The 26,487-nt window shown below is 36.0% G+C and overlaps 1 protein-coding gene across 1 annotated transcript in view; it reads right to left on the bottom strand.

Annotated features, from left to right (window-relative positions):
- Positions 1-26,487, bottom strand: part of NEK10 (NIMA related kinase 10) — a gene marked incomplete at its 5' end in the record, with an annotated part of 89,129 nt that overhangs the window by 14,693 nt on the left and 47,949 nt on the right. Inside the window, 8 exon segments of the mRNA XM_059838723.1 lie at positions 898-1,010; positions 4,000-4,100; positions 6,717-6,897; positions 7,745-7,748; positions 8,545-8,593; positions 15,823-15,907; positions 16,022-16,123; positions 16,125-16,184. Of these exon segments, the coding sequence (XP_059694706.1) occupies positions 898-1,010; positions 4,000-4,100; positions 6,717-6,897; positions 7,745-7,748; positions 8,545-8,593; positions 15,823-15,907; positions 16,022-16,123; positions 16,125-16,184 (695 nt within the window).

Below are 26,487 nucleotides of genomic sequence, written 5' to 3' on the forward strand. Positions count from 1 at the left end.
CACTCTGTTTCACAGCAAACAATTACATAGAAGATTCCATAATTCAGTGGAAGTAGGTGATAACCAAATTAAGTTACAGAGGGACAATTACGTGAATGATAGTAAGTCACCATAGTCATCAAATTTTAGGTACAATAATAAATCTAATAACTACTTTATCATCAATTCATAAGTGAAATATCTTAGCTTCAGTATCCCACAGTACACAGATGCCAAGGAAGTAAAGTTTGCTGATTGCAGTCCTCTCAGAGATTCTGAAAGAACATTTAGAAATTCTGATATTAGTCATTAGATGTTTCTCTGCTGGAAAGCATCCAGCATGTGACTGGAAAACATGCAAGAATGCTTTTTTCAGTCAGGGCATTCTTACAAATCTGCAGTACTTTTAAATTGACGACACTAAAATGTTGCTGACACACTGTGCAACAGCAGGACAAGGTATGTTATATTTAAGGTACTCTGGGACAGTGCTCTCTTAAGATTAATGGTTTAAGTAGGAATACAGTCCAAAATATGGAAAATATTAAGGAACTATTAACAAATCAAGCAGAGCTTGCATAAATTAAGAGCTTATATAATCTCTAGTTATGCTACCCTTCCTCTTGCCTTTTTGAGCTCTGATGAGATGAAATCTGGTTTTGTGTCTTAGGAGCTAACAGGTCCTTTCCATTTAGAGAGAGAGTTCTAATAACAAGATATAAACTTGAAACCAACCTGCAAAAATTTCTTACTTAAGAAGACTCCATATTTTCCAAATACAGGATAGCTGGAAAACATTTAAAATATTTCCTTTTGAAAATGGACTCTTACACTTATATTTTTGTGATACTAATATCAACAGCATGATTGAATGGGAAGAGAGACAAACTTGACCACAAGTAGTGAATAGTGTACCACAGCTTTTTGATTTCTGATTTCAGTTTACAAGGATTGCTCTTCTGACTGAAGAGGGACTTGTTGAATCTCTCAACGATTCTGCTTTTCAAGTTGCATTGCAAAGCTGGAGGAAGCTACATGAGACAAAGAAATACACTTTCACCATTCAGTTACACGTGCCATAAAAAGGACCCATTCAGAAGTGCCATTACTGAGAAATGTAGCTACCCTGCAAAAAGAAACACAGACATCTAATGACATGGTGATAAACAACAGTATAAGACTTGATTTAGTGACATATAATAAGGCTCCTTTGTTTGTCCATACTGTTAGGCTTAGCTTACCATATAACTCAGTTCCTCTAGCCTTGAAAAATCTGGTAATACCAGATTTTCCTCCCTGATCAAAGTGCTGGTATTTGGGACATTTTTCTACAGATGAAGCACATAAAACATTGCATTAGATTTCATGTCGGCCATAATGAAATGCTCCGTCTGAAATTAATGAAGAAGCTTAGACCTTCCTTGAATGTGCATAGAATGGCTTCAATGGCCTCTTTTATGGTCCTCAAGGGTCTTAATACAATTCAGAACACCTCTTTTGCTCTAAGCTTCCTGAGGGGGGTAATTTACCTTTCACTTGTTTATAAAGCATAACTGATTTTACATACTTTTTCTTCCCGTATCCTTCTGGTTGAAAAAAACCACATCTTTCATCTATATTCAGAAAAAACAAAACAAAACAAAACCACAAAAAAAACCCCAAAAATAATGTACTAAAAGTCTTCAATAAAGACTTTAAAATATTTTTTTCTTTTAAAATAATTTTTATGTTCCAACAGCAAATGCACAGTTTCAGCTGCTGGTAACTGCAATGACAGCAACCCATTCTGATGTCTGACAACTATTCTGTGGTTACTACCCTTTTGAATTTATTTTCTGTATTGTTTCTGCATAGTTGCTTATACCTGCAGACACTGTTTGAAAAACAATCATTTTCTCCCATTTAGTACACACTTCATAATCATGTCATTAATGCAAATTCATGAAGTACCACTCAACTGAATTCAGGAAGCTTTTTGACTACTTAGAGAGGGGTTGACCACTAATGACTCACATTCAAGCACTGCCATAGCAGACATTATAGAGACATTTATCCCACTGGAACAAATTACTGCTCTTAGACAGCTATAAATCCAGAATGGTTTTATTGGCCTCACAGGAGTCCTGATTTGCTCCAACAAACCAGGGATCAATGTCACATGCTAAGCACAAAAGACTTTTCCAGACAGCTGCTGGCATGCAGAGATTTTTTTTTTCCTTACAGACAGACACTACTCTTCACTCATGCAGATAAGGCCTTATACATATGCTTTAAGTCAGAAGTTGAATGTTCCTTAGCCTCTGAGAGAGTAAAAAAATGATGCCTTAGGAAAGGCTGACAACATATTCTTATGGATTACATACCACTGCAGTGTGTAGTTAATGTACCATGGGGATACTGGGATATTCTGAAGCGGAAATGGTAAAGAACAAGGCCAGTGCTTGAGAAATTTGGAGTTGCCTCAGGCACTAGCGTTCAATTTTAGCTTTTGTTTTAATGAAATCAATTGTCAGATCAGTCAAAAAAAAAAAAAGCCAAGGATTTACATAACGCTTTTTAAAAAGCTTTCTCTTACATTGTTTTCCAGAGATCACTCTGATTCTTGTTCCCATGGAAACAGGGAAGGCTGCTAGCAGCCAAGAACTAACATGCAAGAACTCTTCCTTGCAAACTTCAGTTTAGAACTGTCAGCTGGAATATGTGACAGTTTGAGAAAACATCTGTGTATTATAAAAAATACTCCACCTCAGATTTGTTAAAGCATAAACAAGTGCAAGGGAGGCATGTGGAACACAGTAAGCAAGTACAGGTATGAATTTTGGTTTCTCTGAAATCAGAGAAAAGCTGTTGCTACTGCTACCGTGGTCAATTCTGAGCCAGTTTTTGAGCTGCTGTTAGTTCTCAGTTCTTGAGCATCCACATTACAATAACTCGTATTAATTAGTAAGCCACTTGAGAAAACCTTCTTCAACAGAAAGGATAGGATAGAACTAATGAGCACCTTGGACATACTCCTAAAATACAACATAAAAACTGAACTGCCTCATTTCTGCTAATAGGAGAAGGATATAATTTCCAATTATTTTAAATAATGTTTGTTTCCTTTGTCTCTGATAATTTAATTATTGTATTACCTGTTTTGATAAACTTGACAATTAAAAAAAAAAAAAAAAAAAAAAAGAGAGACATGTAAAGCACACCCAAGTTCAGTTATGTTATTCTGTTCTAAACAAAACCAAACAAATTTGTCTGATCAATCTCAAAAGCCCTGAGGTGATAAACATTGCATCCCAAATGTAAACACTTCATTTTGGAAAATAAAAAGCTTTTCTCTAATAATAGCAAATGCTTCAAATAGCTGCATGGTAGCCATCTTTCTGCAGAATAAAGAAGTTCCAATCACATTTTTAGGTGAGAACTCAAGGCAGATTTTGTATCAGCTCAGCTCCATTTTTGTTGTGGAATCAACATAAAATAACTTCAACTCTCACTATGAAACAGTTGAACTTAATTTTAGAATAAATCTTAAATTTGAAAAATATCTGACATTTCAAAAAGTTAATAGGTTCAGGATTTCCTTTATTGCACTAAAAAGCCCAAGAGAGCATTACTATGTACTGATAATTAAAATACAACTTAAAAATATCAAACCTATTACCACAGAGGAAAGCATTTTATTAACTCTCAGTGTCAGTATATGATATTGTCACCTTAAGCAGTCATATTGCTAGTATGACAGAATGTTGTAAAAATACTTTACTGTACAATCCATTTTTCTGAGGTGAGCTACAGCTTTTTTTTTTGTATGACTCAATTATTGCCATCCTCCACATACTAATATTCAAAGTTAGTCTTTATTTTAATGATATATTTTTAAAGCATCCTGCCATCTGCAAAAATGTCAAGTTCTGTTGTTTTTAAAGAACAGTAACTAAATTAGCAGCACTTTGCAGTAACATCATTTTGACAACAGCAAATGACTAAAAAGTACAGAATGTCAGAAGCAACAGCAATGCATACTTGAGTGCTGAAGACAATTTTGTGCAGCTGAAGAAGGATCTGCTGAACAGGGTCACTGATCTGATGCACCTTCCTTTGTGATACAGCAATTCCTGCCGACTCTGTGGATGGCAACAGTAAAATCAGGAGGGCAGCTCATTTTGTTGCCTTAGCACAGTGATAGCATACAATGTTTAAAACTTGTAGCTGTAAATACCAAGTTGAAATGCTTGACTTGTTTTCCCAATAATGCTGGGAACAAAAAAAGGATAATCTAAAATGTTAAAAATTTAGACAATGTAAGTGACAATGTGTTTCAAAAGAAAATCCCTTTCTCTGAATCACTAAATTACTCCATGAGGGAGGCAGTAGTAATGTACCTCAACAATTGTTAAAATTTTGTCACATTTATTCAAAAGGATAAATATATGACCAACATAGTTTTCTTAACTGATTTTTTTACATAGACTAACACAATATACTTTTTTACATATTTTGATGTTATTGAATTTATTTTCATTCTACCCTAAGCATTTTAATAATATGTCTGATGTGGACTATTTCAATGAGGTAAATCTATTGTTTAGGATTTTTAATGTTGTGTATTAAAGACATACATATGTTAGACCCAGAGATTAAATAAAAGTTTGTCAGCAGACTTCCACTATAAAACACTTAGTGCATCACAAAAGAACATTAGATCACAAATGAATCTTTCCAAGTTGACCATTAGACCTGGAGCTAAGCAATGAGTTTTGGCCAAAGTATTGAACTTCAGCCAGCAGCCCTGTACCTCTCCTAAATACAATTTTCTCTAAACCATACTTCAGAGACTAATTTAGATATTCTAACATTTACTCTCACAGAACCACCCTGAGGATCATCAAGTCTTGTGTATAAATTTACAACCACAGAAAATTTCCTTTTTTTTTTCCCTCAATGTGATCTTATGTCAAGATTGACAATTCTACTGGGAGGGTGAGGAAATCCAAATACTAACATTAACTAGTCCACAACAGAACTACTGCCACTTTTTTACTGATGAATTTCTGTGGTGGTTACTTAAATAAGAAGAAAGATATTCACAAATATTATCATAGTTCAGATCATCCAGATCTGAACTATGCTCTGGCAGAAATAAAGCAATACAGATAAACATCCTTCTTTACCACAGGAAGACACATTTCTAGCAGGACCAGGAAGACAACACCATTGACATTGCTGGGGTTTTGTGTTGCAGTGCCTTTTGGCAGGTATCCTGAGAAAGCCAAGTGAAATTCAGTTTGACATATTTTCCCTAGGTCTTCTCTTAATAATCAGTAAGAGGAAAAGAAGCTTTGCATTTCCTCCAAGTCACTTAAAGAAGAACTTGCTTACATCGGTTCTGCTCAAGGTGACAGTGGAGGCCATGCTATAATAATCTAAAAATACATGAAGAACAATTTTGATTTCATTTTTTTTCCTTCATTTTCACCTCTCTACCATCTGTTTCAATACTGTTATAATCAAGGTCCAAAAGAATCCAGTGTAGTCTTGCCATTATAGCCTTAAAATCTTCAGTAATGTTAAGGACATTCATAAAACCTTGGCCTCTTTGACATGTTCCCTTTTTCACTGCTCCCTGTTCTGTGGTATTTGTCTCTTTTCCTGTCAATGGCTTGTATTACAAACCAAAAGTAAATAAATCAGGGTCTTTTTCTTTGTAGGTCTTAAATTATTTTTTTCTGAATAGAAATATGTTTAGAATGATAACAGCAAGCAGCAAAGACCAAGAAGTACACAATTTGGATTTCTCTGTTATTCAGCTTATGGAGCTTTTTCTCTTTTCTAGTATGACAGCAACAATATGACTTAAAGGTCTAGGAGGACCAGATTTAATGTCTACTTGTAGTATCTGTGTGCTTCAAAGACTTTAGGAGTTCCCATGAAGTCCACACACTTTGGACCCCTCCAAGTTCCTTGATTGTTTGGTTTGGTTTTTTAAATACAGAAGTATAGCATTATTTGGAAGATGAGGGTACATGTGACACTAGGCTGCTGAAGACTTGACCAAAGCTTTTAAGACTTTTATCCAAAAGGAAAATATCACTGACAAAAGATAATGGATTTACTCAATTTACTCACAAAATTGAAAATATCAACAAAGACTAGAGAATTTTTCTGTAGATCATTATACCTCACAGACATGATGTTTAAACTGAGTTATTATCTGGCATCCTTTAGCAAACAGCACTGAATCTACAGAAGGTTGACATGAAATTTGGATTTGTTTTGCATAATTAAAATTCTTAATACAGTTTTTATATTAAAAGCAGTAAAATAGAACTTAGTACAGACAACAAGCACTTTTTTGAGAAGATCAATATCTTAACTGGTCAAAATAATTTTATTTCAAATAGTATTTAACTCAGACAATATGCATTCTGAAATCACAGCTTAGCAACTTACTGGGTATGAAGCTTTTCAGTAAAAGGAAAAGTACTTCAAATGGAAAATCTGTTTCATCAATCATGATGTATAAATACATAATAATTTGCAAGGGCTGTATGAAATATTCATTTTACAGGAGAATTTCCCATTTCATTCTGCAGAAGTTTAGCTGGGATAATGACAATTAATATGAGATCTTATTGATTCACTATTGGAATTCATACTTTCAAGAAGTACCTTAGTGATACTTCAGATAACATATTTGTATGTAAAATGTAATTATCTCTTTTTCCAACATTTAAAAATACAATTATAAATAAAACCATGATGTTTCACATTGCAAAGAGCTAGAGCTGGTAGACTATGAAACTGCCATCTCATCATGTACAAACACTTGATTTTCTTAGTGTGGGACCTGTGGGTGAGTGAAGGTACTCTTAAAAGCAGATCAATAGGCAATAAAGGAGAAGAAATAAAAGAGGAAACACTCTATATGCAACAGGAGAATAATGTAATAATGTTCAAAAACTTGAAGAGAGTTAGTTTTAATGTAAGTTAAAGTTTGAATTTGTCACAAGCGCAAAATTACCTGATCACAGTCTTGATCCAGAACTGCCAACATAATCTATCATTATTTTAAAAAAAAAAAGTTTTAATTGTGTTTGGCATCAATGATTGTTGAGAAAATAGCAGTATTCCCTGAGTCCTTCTCTAAAGGAGTTTTCTCTAAAGGAAATCTGTCCAAATTCACTAATTTACAACTGTGCATTTTTAAAGGCTGCTTTACTCTGCATGTCCAAAATAGAATTACTTCTACTAAATAAAAGTTTCTTTCCTTGGTCAGTACTAGTAAAGGGGGGAAAAAATTGGTATTGCATCACCAGGACAGCAATATCTCAATGTCAGAAATACAGGTCTACGTGTATCAGTGCTAGATCCTTCAATCAACTCTAAGACAAACACTTTCCCAGCCTGCAGACCTCACTAGCAGAGATAAGCAATAACAAATGGGCACAGACACCAGGGAACTGAAGGAAGAAAGGTGATGTCCTGATGGATGGCAGCCACCATAGCCCGAGTACAGCAAGAACTTTTATCTGTTTTTGTGGCAGTGGGGAAAACCACAATTTCAAGGAGTAGTTACAAATTAAGACAGGGAAATAGTTTTGCTGATGATAATGTGAGGGGAAGAGATTTGTAAAGCAGTGAGTTTCTACAAAGAGAAAGAAAAAGTGCCTTCTTCAATCCTCAAGCATGGGGAGGCTGCAACAGAACTGCAAAAGTTGTAAGGTTAGGAAGGGATAAATGGCAGATGGGATGGTGTTGTGCTAAGAACCATTCTGAAAGCAAAAATAAAATAAAGCACTTGACTCAAACAGGGTCTGTGGAGAAACAGAGGAAAAGAATCAATGCTATCATTATAAATACTTATGTGACTAAGTTAAAGGTAAAATGAAAAAATTGTTTGAGAGGAAGATGCAGCCAAGAGTGATTTTGGAGAGTTTTTTTCCAGTTATGAAAGAAAAGCAGAAATGAAGAAATAATTAACAGGATTTCTAAATAAGGGTGGTGCCAAAGTGATCAGAAAAATAATGGTCAAGAATGTATTTGATGCATTACTGAAGAAATAGAAGAAAAAGGAAGATCTTTAGAAGAGGGATGGTATGATCTATTTTGCTGTTGTTTGTTTCCTTTTTGAAGAAATGAGGCCTCCACAATGCAAGAAATGGGTGTTTATGCTCACACAGCAAGTCCAGAGGAGTTCCAAGGGACAAGATACTGCTCTACACTACTACAACATACTCTAAACTATCAAATACACAAGCACCATTTTCTATGGAAAAATATCTTTTTAAAAATGTAAAACCAGAATTTGGCTAATCAACTGATGTCTGTTTAAGTTTCAGCAGCAAGGTCCATTGTCACAATATCTATCACGTAAAGCTTTTGTGTGCAAACACCCTCTAACATATTCTCAAACAGAATTGGTGTCCTAGGCTGAGGTAAAATGAAGCCATGAAGGTAACCAAGGACATGTTTCATGAAGGAACTCGAGGAAATGTTCTACTGTGAAACAACCAACTGGAATTGACAGTAACAACGATCAATGATATTTAAATAATAAATTACACCTACCTTATCTGAGGCTCTCTTTCAGAAACACTAAAACTTTGTATAACTATACCTGAAACAAACACATAAATATTATTTTCTGTTTAAAAGAAATGTACAACACGCAGTTAATATCTTCTATTCCCAGACATGGTGTCAAAACAGCATTTAAAAAACAGCATTAAACAAGATCCAAACCCCCCCTTGACTATCAAGTTGCTTTTTGATGTATCAAAAATTTGCTTGCATCATAACAAAAATCTCAGCCTGACAGAGTATTTTAATAAATTTTGCCAGAAAGTTGTTACAGAAAGTAACAACATAGGCTGACAAGGTGTCCACAGAATATGCACCAGGATTTGCATTAAATTGTTACAGTTATTGCTACCACTATAGCCACAAGGTTGTCTCTAGTGTGGAAAAGGAGATCAAATATTTGCCCATGCTCTTAGAGGTTCACCAGATATTTATTGGCCCCAATCCATTTGCTGGTTATCCATATGCAATAACACATGCAATACCTTCCTTTTAAAATAATCCTGCTGAAGTCAAGGCCTTGAAGACAGCAGTATGACCAGTTATTGGGTCAACATATAATCAGCAATAAAACTGAATGTAAGCATTGAAATAATTTATTGCATACTGCCAAAGAATGTGCAGAAGGAGAGCTAATGTTTGATGACATCTATTATTCATGCACTTGGAAAACATCATCTTAGAGCAAATATTAGTCTGAAGCATTTGTCTTAAATCATTCCTGTAAAACCATTCTTTTGATGGTAATTTGGATGGTAATTTGAGACCACCCTGGTATCTCATTTTGATTGAGTCTATGTTTAACGAAAAGATAATTCTGCTAACTGAAAGTTTGAATAGCAAGATTAGGATATTCTTACAATTTTCACATACAATTAACGTATTTTAATACAAGGCCTGCACCTTTGTCTACATGAGACTTTTTTCCCACACTAGTAGCATCATAAACATTATCACTAAACAAGAACAGAGGCATCTAATCACTCAGCAGATAAGGAAAAAATATTTTTAAGTCAAACTTAAACTCATTTTCCCATTGTTGGTCTTGTTACAGCAGTTATATTTGTTCTTGAGCAACTGTAGAGCAAACATATTTTTGAGGGTCTTAGATCTTGTCATGTTCAAACATATTTTTGTGCTGGACTCTGAAATATTTTTCCTACTTTTCAGAGATCCTATAAATTTAAAAAAAAATCTGAAGGAGGCTTTCATCTGTCAAACTGAATTCACTTTAAAACTGAAAGAAATTATACATCTTTAGGCCAAATCTGTCTCCCTAATAAGGAGACACAGAGACAGAGAGAGAATGAAAGAGAAAGAAACAACATTTTAATCTTTGCTGATACTTTGCTTAGCAAAACAGACACCAAAATTCCATGGTAGCTAGCACAAAAAACTATTTGATAAGAGCAGCTAAATTACATAAGAGCAAATAAGCCAGGCCCTAATAGAAGCAAAAGTTCTTCAATTTACTTTGTTAATGAGACAGAAAAAGAGAAAAAGAGAGTGCCCACGGCCTAGAAAGTGAAGGAAAGGAAAAGTATTATTGTGCCTATTCAAGGAACACATATTTTACCTGCTTAGGACACAGACACAATAGCATAAATACAAAAGTAGAAACTCTGAGTGAATGTGAGTCATGTTGCTTGGGCTAAGGATTTTGAGTTGCAACCTCAGACACTCTGTCACAACAAATACCATGACATATTATGTGAATATATGCAAGAAAATCTGTAACTAAAACCACTTGGCTAGAAAGCTAAGAGTGAACATAGATGTTTGTTAGAATTTTATAAAAAACAATCCCCTTTTAGTGTATTCATATACAAAATTGGGTTTGAAATATTTCACCCTTTGGCTGTTTCAAATAAATGGCCTCTTATCAGGAGAGGGTTCATATCCAAATTTGTTTGATCTGTTTGATGACTCACCACATTTGACTTGCTAATCTGCCGTCTCATGAGCGTGTTTACAAGTGCATGATATTTCACACCAAAGAGTCTGTCTCACCACTGACTGTACACAGCAGAGATGCAATATTTTCTGATTCATATGCTAAAGTTAGGAAAACACTTATTAATGCTAAAAAACAAAACCCCAAAGATGATGAACATCACTAAACAATCGCAAACACCCTTCAGGCCTATATTTACTGCTTTTTATTATGCTAGAGACCCACAGAGCAGCTAGACCTGTGAGAGCAATCTCATTCTGTTATTCACTATGAAAACCCAGGAAAATAATTTACTTAATAACTAAACACAAGGAGACTCAAACATGTAAGAATCATTGTAACAAACACACTCACATGAGTACCCACACATTCAAGGAACACTAATGACTTTATTCATAATCCCTGGTCTTCTGTGTATGAGTTATGCTAATCATACAAAGCCAGTATGTTAACTCTTGGAGCACACAGTGCATCCTGGTGTTCAGCTCAGGGTTTCCTAGACCATATTTCCTTTTACCATGGCTACTCCTTGGACATGGTTAGGAAGAGCAAGGCAATATGTTCTGTTCAAATGCCTTGCAAGAGGGCATTTTTCAGTTCAAGACAATCTCAAGGAAAATGACATACAAAGCCTCCATATCTCTCCTGTTTTGTGCCCACTCTTGTTAGAATGTGAACCACATGCAAAAGCCAAAGCTTTTAATTCTCATCAGTCTCCCTGTTCTGAACAGCTCTATTTGGATTCCTTGAGGACGCTAAAAAAAGTATCAAATGAGGCATAAATAATTTCTCTGACTGCTACTTTGGTCTTTAGCAGCTGATGTAATTAGAGCAACTTCTAAGACTAACTTCTTAACATGCATTGACATCAGTAAAAACCATAAAAATACATTTTAATATGAAGTTTAGTGTTCTGCTCTGGCAGGCACCTAAACAGGCAATTGCAAGGGAAGAGCTGGTAACATGATATGAGATCAGAAAAACCTAAGATAGTAACTTTTGCTTTGGATTTAACTTTCATTTCAATAGTATCTGAAAACCAAAGCCTCTGAAAACTTTTCCAAGTTTGATCAGACTAGCAGGAAAATAGAATTAAAATTTTGCATTAGCAGAAAACTTCAGTGCATCTCCTTGAATGAAATGGAAACAGAGAGTTTTTTTGAATGACAGCTCAATGATCTTTTCAGGAGTAAGGTGAAATTACCTTTATTTATTCAAAAATAGTAACTTAGTAAGCTAATAGTAACTTAGTAAGCTAAGCTATTCAAATCACTATACACTGGAATGGACAAGCCCAATCAGGTTAATTAACCTGTTTTGCAGAGCAAGCAACTATGTTTTATTCTTGCTAGCAGTGATTCCATGAACAGCAACAGAAGTTGACATAAACATACTTCAAACTTAACTCAGGCATCATATAGGAAAACCAGGTCTTGGCTGATGACTTCAACAAAATCCCATTAGCCTGAGGTCTCCAGAGAAATCTGAATCTTAGACAAATCAAGAGCAGCAAGCCTACAACACACTAAGGTCTCCCAAGTACTTCACAGCCCATTGATAGATTTCTTGGTGCAATAATAATTTTCAAGAAATTCCTTAAACTTTCTCCTCACAAACCAAAAAAACATATATAGCAGATGTCAGACAATCCTATTCCAAAAACTTACCAATCTAGTCATCTTATCTAAAGAAGAAATGTCTTGTCAAGTCACCAAATCCATCAAATACAACTGGTGTGAATTTAAAAAAAAAAAAGGGCTCATCTCTGTGACCTCAGAATTTTTAAGATATAAGGTAGCTGCCTGCAATGTAGCCCAAATCACAGGCTCCAGAAATTACATTAGTGAATGGGAGTTCATTTCATAATGTGTTTGTTGTTATCCTCTAAAGTAGTCAAATTTGGAATGAAGTGATGACCTCAACTCATGATCTAAGTGATGAGCCAAATCACTTGCTACATAAAACAGGCAGAGTACCTATTTTGAGAGTATCCTAGCTCCAGTCCTGTCTCTGTGTAAACCAGTTGCATTTCTCAAAGAAAGATGTAGGAGACCCTTTTCAAGTTACATCTCTAGAATATTGTTCAGGCACATCTGTGGTGTCTTGATTACATGGTAACTTTGAATACTATTACAGGAAAGGAATCCTGAATATCAGTGTCTTTGCTTATTGGTCACAAGACATAAAAGTGTAGAGACTCCTCCAAATAGCAGAAGCATAAATGAAATTACGAGGTAAGAAAAAAAACTTTTAAACAAGATACAGCTGCACAACTGGACAGTGTTTTGAGACTTCCTAATCTCTTGAAAAGCCTGAGCAATTCTGAAAAGAGTCTATTGCATGCTACCTCTATATTGGGAGGAAGGTTAGGAGTACATAGAGCCTTAGACCAGGGTTTTCTAACAGCAGGCTTTACACAGAATCGTCCTTCAATATATTTAGGACACTGTCCTGGTTGTGATGAAAATGAACATGATTAAGGGAAACAAAAAATATTGTCCAGACAAAAAAAGTAAGTTTTTCAACTCTCACCCAACTGACACACCAACTCTGCTGGACTACTATTCATTAAGACATATAGCATATTTTTCTGCTATTTGTTTTTACCAACAGAAGTAAAGATATGGTTACACTGTAAACCAAATGAAAGAAAAAACTCTTTAATATGACTAAGCTAAGGTAAAGTTAGGAACCTTGTAATTTTAAACTAAGAAAAAAAGTGCAACTAATAAACCATTACCATCCCATCATTCTTCACAGCTTTTTGACTCAGTATGTCCCTATCCTCTGTCAATCTTCATAATTTGAAATTATAATTACTTCAGGAAAAGAAAAATGCATCTGTCACTGCTGCCTCTGTGCTTCTGAAATGTGCAGAATCTTGTTCCTGTAAGATTAATCATTTCAAGTACCAGGAGCAACTATTCCAGAATCTATACAACCTGCACTTGGCAATCTTGTTAAAGGAGCTGGTCTTGTAGAAATACATTGTCTATAAATTCTGTACTAAGAAGAATAATCCTTTTTTTAAAGCATAACTGAAAAACACTGAGTATGCAAAGTTGTTAAAAATTTTATGACAATATGGGACTATAAAAAAAGCTTCCTCTATTACACTGACAAATCCATACCAGTGTCTGTGCTACTGAACAGCTCAGCATATCACACCTTTTTGCAAAATACCACCCTAGTTTCAAATTAGAATGATCACATTTTCCCTGAGAATGATGTGATGACAGCACGATTGGACAAATCCTTTCACGATCCTCATCAATATACCTGAAAGTAAAACTCTCATCTTCATGTTAGAAATTTCCAATTTAACTAGATCAAAGTTGGCCACATTTCCCCCTGTAATGCTGACATGCTTGACAAAACCGTGGCTGATAATTCAAACTCTGTTAGCCAAATGTTCCATTAATGAATGGAACATTTCTCAAGCAATACCCAACTACCCTGAATTTATGATTTTTTTAAAGCAATCTTTTCTTTACCCCTGAAAAGTAGAAACATTTTCCAGCATTAATTACAACTGATCTATAACACTGACTTCAACATGAAGTAGAAATTACAGCTGATCTAAGAACTTAAGACTGCTTGTAAGACTTATTTTCCTGAAAAAGCAATCCTGAAGTATCTACATAATAATTAGGATAATTATTTATTATTTTATTTTATTTTTTATTTTATTTTTATTGTATTTTGATTATTTTTTATTTAATTATTGTTATTTTCTCCTCTATGCCAGGAGAAAAATGGATGACTTCTAGAAATGCTGATTAAAGCTACTGAGACTGATAAGAACTGATAGGATCTTTCCACTTAAAATATCTAATTAAAACTATGGCAATATGGCACGGTAACATACAAATATTAGGAAAAGCTGATATTTTGTTAACGTCAAAATCTTAACAAAGAAAAATTAGCTGCAAGGAAAACATTACCACTAATGCTTTGGGTGTGGCAAGTTAGAAACTACACAAAGGCCTCAAATTTCTGTGCACAGAATTTCTGAACTAGCCCACAAAGAATTACATTCCTGTGAGACACACAATGTGTTATTCTTCAGTAGGAACACAGAACAGAACTTTGTCCCTGGAAGCTGCTTTTTCTCAAGGGCTTCATTCTATGCAACCCCTTCCCACAGTTATTCAAGGCCTCCCTCTATCCTGCAGCCTTCTCCTGTTGCTCTCTTAGCACAAGAAAGTGGCCACAAAAAAGTGCTTTCTAAAATTATTATTTTTTAATAAAACTTTGACAATAATCTCAGGGCTGGCGAGCCACAGGTCCTCCAGCCTTCAGAATGGCAGGCTATCCAGTTACAATTAGCACATCATTTTAATGGATTTTAAGTAGAATTACCAAATCATTATTTGCCCTGCACTAATGGCTTCAGTAAAAAGAGCTCATCAGAGCTCTTCAGTATCTGGGCCAAAATATGAAATAAAACTGAGATACCAAATAGGATGACAAACAAATAAAGCTATTCTAGGTTTTTTGAAGCCTGGGACATTTGCAGCAATAATGTTTCCTAATCTTCAGACAACTACATTCCCTTTACCTTTTAAGAGTACATCTAAATCATCCCACATTTTATTAGTAGAAATCTTAAATTTTGCTTAACACCCATCTCTTTTTTTTTCGAGTATAAAATTCACTTTGATTTCACTAATCAGAATCCCACTGCATTTAATAGGTAGGTCATGGTAGCTCACAATCTAGCAAGTAAACTCATAGTGGTTAGTGCTAGTGGTTTTTGAGTTGATTTTTTTTTTAAATTTTCAAACTGGAAATATAATCCCAAAAAAATGTTACTTAAGATAACACCCAACACAGCTGGTGTTTTCCAATTTGATTACCATAAATAACTATAAGCAGAATTAATGCTGTGTTTTGTCACATAATTCTGTCCTAATTAAAATCTGCACATTCCTTCAGTTCCATTCAGCCAATTCTTCTAGACAGCTAAAGCTTGCCTCTTTCAACTTTCTTCTTCACACTCTTCCATCTGTTTCTTATCAATATTAGTCACCTTATGTTTAAATTAACAACCACCTTCTTTCTCAAAAAGCCCAATAATATTCCAGTTTTCATAGTTGCTACTGCAAAATATGGGGACAAGCTGCACGAAGTCCTGGTGGTACCAAATGTATGAAACTGGATATGGCTGTCACAGAGGCACAGTGACTTTCTCTACTTAGGTAACAACAGATTGTGAACTTGGGACAAACTATGAAATACCCTCATATGTTGGACTAAAAACTGCTTTAATGTTAGAAAGTTGTGCACATTTCGTTCTTGAAGAATCTTACCAGCAGCAGACTCTTTCAAATTACTTGAACTGGAGCTGCTTTAATTGTCCACTATGTCTATCTCATTGTCATTCAGAGAAAATACCTGCACATACAAATGAAAACAAAGAACCTTTTAATCCACCTCTGACCAGCATGATAGCACATGATGCTTCTTCTGCTAATGTCTACCTTTCTCCATAGTCCTGTCACCCTCTACCAGGATTGCTTTGCATGTTCTTTCCTCATCTTTTCCATGTGCAGACTGATAACTGACAACTGGAAGGTCAGTATTTTCTGAAAATTCACTTTTGCAACTGACAAAACAAAACTGCAACTGCTCCACTGCTGCTACGATGCAGACTCAACTCCTCATCATTTTTCTGATGAGAAAGAACAAAAAGGCAACTTTAGCTATTGTCCTTTTCCAACTAGAAAAAAACAAAATTCGCAGTAGAAAAACCAAAAATTGAAGTGTCACTTGTGCATACACACATAAAACTAGATTTAGCTGTTAGTCCAGGACTGCACAGGACCTGGTTCAGTTAATGATTCTAAATTTAGAGCAAGACTTTCAAACTCTTAAACTAAAATTATTTTTATCTTTTGCGTTTAAGGCTTTGTTCTTGATGACAGTCTTCTCACAACAAGCACTGAAAGTGAGAAAAATGAAACAAATGACAGAGCAGAAGCAAATACTGAACAAAGGAAAAATAACATCCTGGACAAAGGTAGTAAGTTCCCAGGGACAAGCACTGGAAGACTTGCTCTCTTCCATCTTAGATAACAAACTGCAGTTCTGGATAAAGAAAACATGTGTAACAGTCAACATAGTAGTAAATATGAAGTGAACTTGAAATATGCTGTCATGGTTTGACGCTGGCCCAATGCCAGGCACCCACAAGAGTTGCCCACCCACCCTCCCCTGTCACAGCTGGGCAAAGGAATAACAAGGAAAAAAATGTTAACAAAGGCTTCATGAGTGAAATAAGGACTGGGAGAAATATTTCAAGGGCAAATCAGGCCCAACTTTAGTAGCAAAGTGAAGTTTATTACTAAGAGGATCAGAGGAGAATAACGAGAGGTAAAATAAGCCCTTAAAACACCATCTCCCATCTCCCCCCCCCAGCCCCTCCCTCCTTCCCACTGACAGTGCAGGGAGACAGGGCTGGGAGGTTCTGGTCAGTTCATCACCAAGATTTTCTTCCACTGCTCTGGGAGAGGAGTCCTTCCCCTGTGAGGCCATGGGGTCCCTCTCACTGGAGACAGTTCTCCGTGAACTGCCCCAGAGTGGGGCCACTCTCTCGAGCAGCAGCCTTCTGCACCTGCTGCAAATGTGAGTCCTCCCCATGGGCACACAGTCATCCCAAACCTGCTGCAGCATTGGTCTGTCTTCATGGGGTGCATTTTCCAAGGACAGGCTGCTCCAGCCTGGAAGCCAGGGCCCTCTCTCTCCACCAGGTCTTCCACTGGATCACAGCCTCCTCCAGGCATCCACCCATTCCCCCATGGGCTGCAGGTGGATCTCTGCATCCCCCATGGATCCCCATGGGCTGCAGGGGCACAGCTGCTCCACCATGGTCATCACCAGGGCCTGCAGAGGAATTTTGGCTCTGGCACCTGGAGCACCTCCTCCCCTCCTTCTCCACTGACCTTGGTGTCCCCATGTTGTTTCCCTCACATGTTCTCACCTCCTCCTCTTCTCTGACTAGAAACAAAACCCATAACTTTGTTTTGATTTTCTTCTTAAATATGTCATCACAGAGGAGTTACCAGCCTCTCTCTCTGGCCCAGCTTTGACCAGCAGCATGTCCATCTTCAGAGCCATCAGGGATTTGCCCTGCTAAACATGGTGGAAGCTTCCAGCAGCTTCCCACACGATCCATCTTCGTGGCCCCCCTGCTACCTAAAACCAGGCTGTGCCAAACCAATACAGATGTGATGCCAGAGAGACACGGAGGCTGAAATGACCAAACGCTGCTGGCATTATCAAAGCAGAGCTATGAAAATCAAAACACGGAATACAAATTATTTGCTTGTGACATTCAAGTGCTGCACCTTGTTTGTTATTTGATGCAGATAAAATTCTGCCCCTGCTGCTGTCAATATTTATCATTTTTCTGGAATGAATAGAAGTCCCCAGTCCCTGCTATTGCTTCTATTTTAATGCAACATATTTTGAAGGAAGACTTTTTATGATTTCCTATTGTTCCAAATCTTCACCTATTATTTGTTATTTCTGTTGCATGTAAATAAATTCATGTTTCTTTTTACTCCATCTTGTCAAAGTAAAGCATAATAAAGGAGGACAGGAGATAAACTGCATAAATATATCAGATTAAACAAATTAATATATTTAATATTAAAGTAATTTCAGAAGATAATACATTCCTAAATACTTATATTCTTACCAAGTCTGCATAAGACAACTTGCCTTGTATCTAAGACAAAAGTTTTTCCCTTGAAGTATTTTGACTTTATTAGGACACAGCAGACTGAATGCACTAGAAACTTTCTCCTCAGAAACTTCACTGCATCCCTGAGCATTGACTATACATACCACTGTCTACAAAATTATCTGCATCAAATATCTGCTTCCCCACCCTTTGTTCTAGTCCCAAATTGATAACAAGCCAAGAGATGGCTTGTCAAGGTTTTCTCTTTAAATTCAGATGGGAAAAGGTCATTTTATACTTCAGTACTGGACTGAGGTTATGTCCAAGATGCCACAATAGCAGTGACTGCAGTGTAGCACAGCATGAAAACCACTAATGATGACTCTCAAAGTGACTTAAAGAGAGCACTCCAGTCCTGGCACTCATGAACACACTTCTTGTGCCCTGAACACTCAGTGCACAGTTACTGAAGAGAACCATTTCACCTGCTCCACATCAAAGGAATCAAAGCAAAGACAGAGAAGGGTCAAACTGCATGGACATTTCAAACTTAAATCTCCTTTCAACTCTTTCAGTATTGAACCTCATACTCAAAAGACTTATTGTTAACAATAACTTGTAAATCAGGTGGAGCTGAGGGGGGAAAAAAGATCAAAATACATCTGATACCAATTGGTACCAGATCTCACTGTCTATTAAGAAAGGAAACCTGTTTGAAATGCCTGAATGGAATTCCATAGACCTCAACCTGAAAATAATGGACAGACCTACTACAGAAACTCTTAAAATATCAGTGGAACATATCCTAAAGTGTTAAAGTAGTTATATAAATTGTAAAGCTATAAACTGTCTAGAAAAAAAATCTGTTCCATTTACATTGCACTAGAATATAGAAATCTGTATTATTTTATTACTAATCTGAGAATAATACATCAATTTGCTGTGACATACCTTACTCCACCAAGAAAATAGCTAATAATTTTAAAAACTGATATTATGTACTGCTTTCTCTCTTTTTAATAGGACACTGGCTGATTTAGAAGAACAAAAGTACCCTGATTAGAAGAGGATAGGAGGCAAATTCAATGTCACTTTTGCTCACCATAGCAGAGGGACCAAAATGACCCACATAAGGATATAAGGATATAAACAATATCATTTTTTGGTAAGTTCATGGAAAAAAGTGTACTCCAACACATTGAAACAATCATTTTCATATGCCTTGAAGTCTCAGAGAGACTTCTTTCAGATAAGGAGAAAGACAGATGTTTATCTGTCTATGAAACTGGAACGTTCAACATATCCCAAACATTGAAAATAGAAATCAGTTGATATTTATTCACTTGAACTGTACCCATACCAACACTTGATTCTAGAGTCCAGTATTTTACAACTCTCTGTGGGGGCTCCATCAGTAGATATAGTGTATTTTCACATTTTCCTTATAAACTAGTGCCTCAGTTTCCCCATTCATCAGATGAATTCTGAAATAAATTCTGCCTTCTTGTATAAAAAAAACAGCTGAAAAGGAAAGCTAAGAAGAAAAGCCCCCACAAAAGTGTTCCAATTATGAACCAATTAATATTTTTTCCAGCATTCATCTACCGTTATTACTGAGCAAAAGCTTCTCTGCAAATTTGCATCCCAGCCATGAAGAAAACTTTTGTCTTCATTCATATCCTGTATACTTACCCTATCTCTTCATTGGTAACTAGCAACACTAAAATCGAGATATACTTTGTTTTTGGAAAAGTGAAACCGGAATTGATGGCTTTGACTTCCAACAGGAATCTAAATGCTGTCAGAAAAAAGAAAACGTAGGTTGAAATAAAATAAAGATACTAATCTTTTATTTAGCTCTGTTTTGTTATACTGCTGCCCAGAAGAATTAACTTTTCTGTCTTCATGAAATATAGAGCTCTCTAGTGGCATTTGCAAACAGCATTTAATTAGTCTTCTTTATTAGAGACATTTATAATTACAGCATTATGCTAGTCAATTGAATTTTCATTAAAAAAAAAAAAAACAAACTACAACATATTTACACTGGTAAACTACCAATGAAAAAAGTAATATATATCATGAAATTGGCAGGCAACAAAAACAGGCTAAACCAATATATCATTTTCAGTAAGGTGGTCACAGCTCCTGTGCATTAGGAACAAGGAGTAGATGATACATATGTGAGTTTTAGCAAGTTTTTGACAATGTTTTTCATAAGGTCCTAGAAGAAAGCTAGGAAGAATGAGCTAGACAAAATCACGATCAGTTGGCTAAATAATTTACCATAAAAACTGTACTCAACCTGGTAACTGCTTTGAGTGTTTGCTAAACTGAAAATGAGTAGTGAGCACAATTTATCAGGCTCCTTTTTGACCTTGTTCCAAAAGCACTCAATGTTGTCACTGAATTACAGTGATAATCTGCATAATGGATAGGCAGAGTGCCTATTAAAGGTGCCACCCACTCACATCATATATCATACTGCAGCACATACATCATACACAGGGCTGTGCCAATGAAAGGGACAGCTGGTGTCAAAGAAAGTTGGAGAAACTGGACAAGCTAAAAGAACCGATGAAGTTTAAAAAGGGAAAATTCAAAGTTCTGTGAGCAAGAAGAAACAACCATGGAACTGCACAGACTAGAGAAGGACTGGTGACAGAAGCTCTGCAGCAAAAGACATGGGGATTTTGCTGGATCAGAAACAGAATATAATGCTACAATACCATGCTCTTTTGAAAAGGTAGACATCATACTGGGATATATAAAAAAGAGAATAATTCTGAAAATTTGTGTATTCTTTCTACTTTGTAATAAGAAGATTCTCAGTTGAAGATTAATTAGGTCCAATTTTGAACACTACACTTAAAATCATATCAATCTTACTTCGCAAGTCATGTTCTGTAGAACTATGATTAGTCTAATTTCTTCTCTGTCTCCACATTTTTTATTATTCAGCTCAAATGAAATTTAAAAAAAAAGAAAAGAAAAAACCACCACTGGGGGGATACAACATAAGAGAAAAACCATACATCACTTTTACCTATTTCCACTGTGGGGAGGAAATTTTCAGTAATTAAGTGTTTAACTATTGCATCTATCTGGGATCCTGCAGAAAGAAATATGTGTGCATATTTCACTGTGTAACAGGTTTGAATGCACACAGCAAACAGCTTTTGGGGATATTCTGGACTCCATGCTATCAGAGCCCTTATATGACATTTAAGGTTGGGTCCGAAAATTTCAAGTGCCATATACATCCTATAGGTGCACAGTCGTATGTCAATCTAATGTCTCCTGGAAACCAGACATACATGAAATATAAACCCTTTCAAGCAAAGACCAAAATTTTCTGTAAGCATCAGACTAAATGCAGATGTTATCTTCATATGGAATAAAAAAAATACTCAGAGTATATTTTGCTGACTGTAAAGACAGTTTTTTGCATTTCTGCTCTTTCCAAACTGTTTCTATAACATGACATTTTTAAGATCGACTGGTCAAATACCTGTCAGGAGTGACAGGTAACTCTAAGGCTTGGAAATGGACAAGATAATCTTTGACAACTCTTCCTCCCTTACATTCTGCAATTCTATTAAAAAGCTTTGATGCACTAACAAATAAAACATTCAGCAACTCTTAAAAAATTATACCTTCAAAACAGTTCTTGTATTGTTGCTTTATTCTCCAAACTTAATGGTATAAATTTAAAAAGGTTCCTTTCTTTTAATCACACCAACATTTTTAACATTTAGACATAAGTTCTAGTACCTACTACTTAAATAGCAGAACAGAACGGTGTCACAATGGAGTGAAAGGTGGAAGAATAAGAAAACAATTTGTGGAATGCCAGGTCTTCATGACATTCCTGAGTCCTTGCTCATTTCCAAGGGGATAGCTATGCAGCAATGCATGGTCATGATCATGCACATTTTTGTTTTATGAAACAACAAATTTTAGCGATAATTTAAACAAAAATATTTTAATATTCTATATTGACTATATTTCTGAAATATTAATAACCTGTTGCATGCTAAGTGTTTTAAACCCAAGCATACTCATTGCTTTAACCAGCAGCAAAACAACTGCTGCACACACCCACGGTTTTAAGAAAGAAAATCTTTTATGCTCTGAATGGCACAAAATCTATTTCTAAACACAAAGGAAATTAAAATGAATATTAATCCAATCTTTATGTCTTTTTCTGAGTTAACAAATAAACTTGATTAATTCAAATTGAATTGCTAATTAAGCACTACTTTGTAATGCATGTGGTGATGCTTAGAAACTAACATGATTATTAGCACAACAATTGCCAGCAGAGCAGAACTGAATTTGGACATGGGGGGAAATGACTGGGTGAAAAACCAGTTAAATTATGTTGTGCTTCTTGGTCCTTTATATAGCAATGATCCTCAAAAATACAAAATGCAATCAACTCATAATCACCCAGATGTGGAGTATGAAGTTTTATGTCACAGATAAAGGTCAGGAAACTGCATCAGCTATTTCAGGTTTGGTCAGATTCTTTAGTTTAAATTTAGTCATTTACATGTAGTTTGAAAACAGCTACACTGCTCTGTTTACTATTTTCAGCCAACAAATAGTTGAAGAGCCTCTGCAGGAGAGATAGGCAGACTTCCTAGCATGGGCTGTAGCCAGACTGCCTGCTAGAGGAATAATCAGAGTATGTTTTCTGTCAGCACCAACCTAGTCCAGTAGCACAGCACCTTGGTACCTACAGACCTAGCCTGGGAGGGCCAATGTTGACCTGCAGCTAAAAACCCTGTCTAGAGGGAAGATGACTTACAGTGGTCTGTATGCCATGCTCTCCAGCATGCTGAGTTAGGGAAAGACCAGTTCAAGTGTGAAAACAGGAAAATGCAGAGAACAGCCCTGCTAATGGGCATTCTCACTCATTTGAACACTAGGACAAAGCACTCAGCTAAAGGCAACCTAAATGAACCTGCTCAAACCAAGCAGAGTTAATGAATTCTGACTCTCTATTAACCCCAGCTAACGCGGAATGGGGAGACACTCCATAGATCAGACTACACTCAGAAAAACATATTGGACCTACTTTTCCCATTATCTAAGCATCATTGTCCCCCCTTACTGAGTAACTGGGAACTTGTTCTGAATATGTGGATTTGCACATATCAATTTTAAAATGAAATGGGTACTCTAGCAACATTATTGAAACAAAAATGAAAGTAAGCCTAAATTCCCAAAGTGTTGTCATTATATTGCAAAGGTTCCATATTGCAAGAGTTTCGTACCTCCTTGATGTTTCTTGTAGGCAGCTCCTCTAAGCTCTGACTCTTCCTCCATCTCACAGTAGCCAACTGACTCCAGTTCCCCCTCAACCAACCAACCCACTCTTTTATAGCACTCTTCTTCTTATTGGCTACAGATGTGGCCTGTTAGAGTCAGGCCTGTTCCTAATCTCTAAGAATTGGCTCAGGTGTAACTCCTTAGGGGTAAGATTGCTTTCTACACTACCTTTATTTTCTCATATTGTATCCCTCTACAATTCCCCCTTTTTTCTTTTAATTACAGAGTTGCAGCATTTCAAGATGTACATGCTCAAATAAATTAACATTATGACACATTCATATATTTCATTTAGAACTAATAGTATACAAATGTTCAAACATATTACAGTACAAATATATATATATTTCTAAGTGTTGGTTCAGTTTTGCAGGTTTTCTCATTTTACAAAGTACTTATCTTCAAAATCTTTTATACTGATGCTTAACAGACATTAATAGCACCACTAATCAATAAACACATTGTACTAAATAATATAACTATTCTTTTCCCAGTTCTTATCATTACTTTAGTAAATTCTCCCCTGGTCCTTTCTCCCGACTCCATGGGGTCATATAGTTCAGTATTTGAGTCCTTTTCCCCAAATCCATGCTGTCATACAGTCTAGTATTTGAGTCCTTTTTCTCCTGAAATCACGTCAGGGTCACCATTTGTTGTCATTATATTGCAAAGGTTCCATATTGCCAGAGTTTCACACTGCCTTGATGTTTCTCATAGGCAGCTCCTCTAAGCACTGACTCTTCCTTCTCGCAGTAGCCAACTGACTCCAGTTCCCCCTCAACCAACCAACCCACTCTTTTATAGCACTCTTCTTCTTACTGGCTACAGTGGAGGCCTGTTAGAGTCAGGTCCCTAATCTCTAAGAATTGGCTCAGCTGCCACTCCTTAGGGGTAAGATTGCTTTCCATACCACCTTTAATTTCTTATATTGTATCCCCCTACACCAAAGAACACAGAGAGGCATAGAGAAAGAATATGACAGAATATATGTGCCTCATGCACAGATCAGAAACTGAGGAAAGGAAGTTGTTCTGACCATCCAAGTAAGTCTACCATGTCTGCCCATTTTTAATATATTCTCAGAGTAGCAGAAGGTACAAGTGGCTCATATTTTGTCATATATTTCTAGCTGATGGACTCCAATTATAAAATTTACACTTTCCTCTACCACATTCAAAAGACGGGACTGAACTGAATATTCATAATTCTATATTGTTTTAGGTGTATGTATATTTTACATTTAAAAATGTAGCAATGAGAGAAAAGTTGAAAACCTTTTAGGATATATACAGTAAATGAAACAATAATGGATGATGCCCATGTAATGAAACACATGCTTCCAAAGTAATAGAAGTGACTTATTTTCACTGTTTTTTAACAGACAAAATCCATTTCTCAAATCTATATTCTTCAAAAGGCAATCAAATCATTGTTTGGATATACACCCATCTCTTCAAAGGAAAATGTTAGAAATACAATTCATTAGCTAGATCAACTACTGTTTTGAGACTTATACTTGCTGTGGAACACAGAAAATTCAAATTTACTGGTCTGTTTGGTGAGCTTACACAAACTACCTTTTTCCTTTCCACCTCTTCCTACCCAGAGCATGAAAAAATAATATTGATCACCTTGAAATGAAAGGTGCAACATTAATTATTAATGTTAATAAGAAAGAATTATTGCCATTATTCTTACTTGTTTGGGTCTTCTGTGCCACGTGTTATGTCAGCAACCTTAACCTTTCAGAACTGAACACACAAAGTCTATCAAACACCTACCACCCCTATATCTGTTTCTGCTCTAACATAAACAGTTTCTGGGGAGTACTAGGAAATATAAGAATTTGTGTGGGGAGCTGATGATGATTCTTTTTACTGGGATTATTTTCAAGCATGGATTTTATGCTATACTTACCACACAAGGTAACTAACTGTACTTCATCATCTACTGACCTGCCTCTCAACTGCCTGTTTACCAGCTATCAAACTGGAGTTTTAAACTACTTAGAAAACAAATTCCACTCTGGCTCCAAAAGATCTCTGTTCTTCAGTTTCATATACAAGGACAGAGAGTACAGTCCTAATTTCAGAAACATTCCCAATATAACACAACTGGGATGAAAAAGGAGGCCACAAGTATATTTCAGTAGAGAAAGCATATAAACTAGCTGGCTTCAACAAAACATTGAACTACATGGCAGAAACACCAAATTCTCTGACACCATGGAAAAATGACAAATTACTTGGGTGTGGACTTGCTGGGGCCTTGACTAAGATAAATTAGGCTGTCTACAGCTCACAGAGCTTTTATTTCAGGAGCAGCTGCTTGAAATTCTTCCAAGCACTTTTAGTCAGAACATTGCCTTTGCCTTTTTTTTTTTTTTTCAGAAGGCAAACTTTTCAGGAATAATATTTTCTTTATTAGAAATCCTTCAACTTTATAAAATTTTCCTAAATACCAGGAAGAAAGAAACAACATGGCTCCTTCTGTTTCTAAGCCTGGTAACATGCCCCTGAAATTTGAAAGATCCTAGCCTGATTTATTCTTGTTTACAACAACTTGCAAAATTAGGTCTCCCAATTCTCATTACTAAGCCATATTGCCCTCAATTTCTTCAGTGTTCTGGATCTTTGTCAGAATCTCTTGTTCTTTGAGTACGCATAATGAAATATCAATTGGAACTAGAACTGCAGTATTTCCTCCTTGAGAAAGGTAGCCATTATCACCTAAAACACACAGGCAGTTTTGTACATAGATGCGTTTCCCAAGTATTGATACAAAACACAGCTGTTCTAACTTCTATGTAAAACTATCCATTCTATCATCTCTCACAAATGTCTGGGTAGGACATTCTTCTCTCAAAGACACAATAACTGCATCAAAATCCTATATCTAGCATCTTTACAGCTATAGCACATTTTTTGCTAATTTCATCACAGTAATGCAAGAG

This window comes from Haemorhous mexicanus, chromosome 1 (assembly GCF_027477595.1).
Source record: "Haemorhous mexicanus isolate bHaeMex1 chromosome 1, bHaeMex1.pri, whole genome shotgun sequence".
Taxonomy (NCBI): domain Eukaryota; kingdom Metazoa; phylum Chordata; class Aves; order Passeriformes; family Fringillidae; genus Haemorhous; species Haemorhous mexicanus.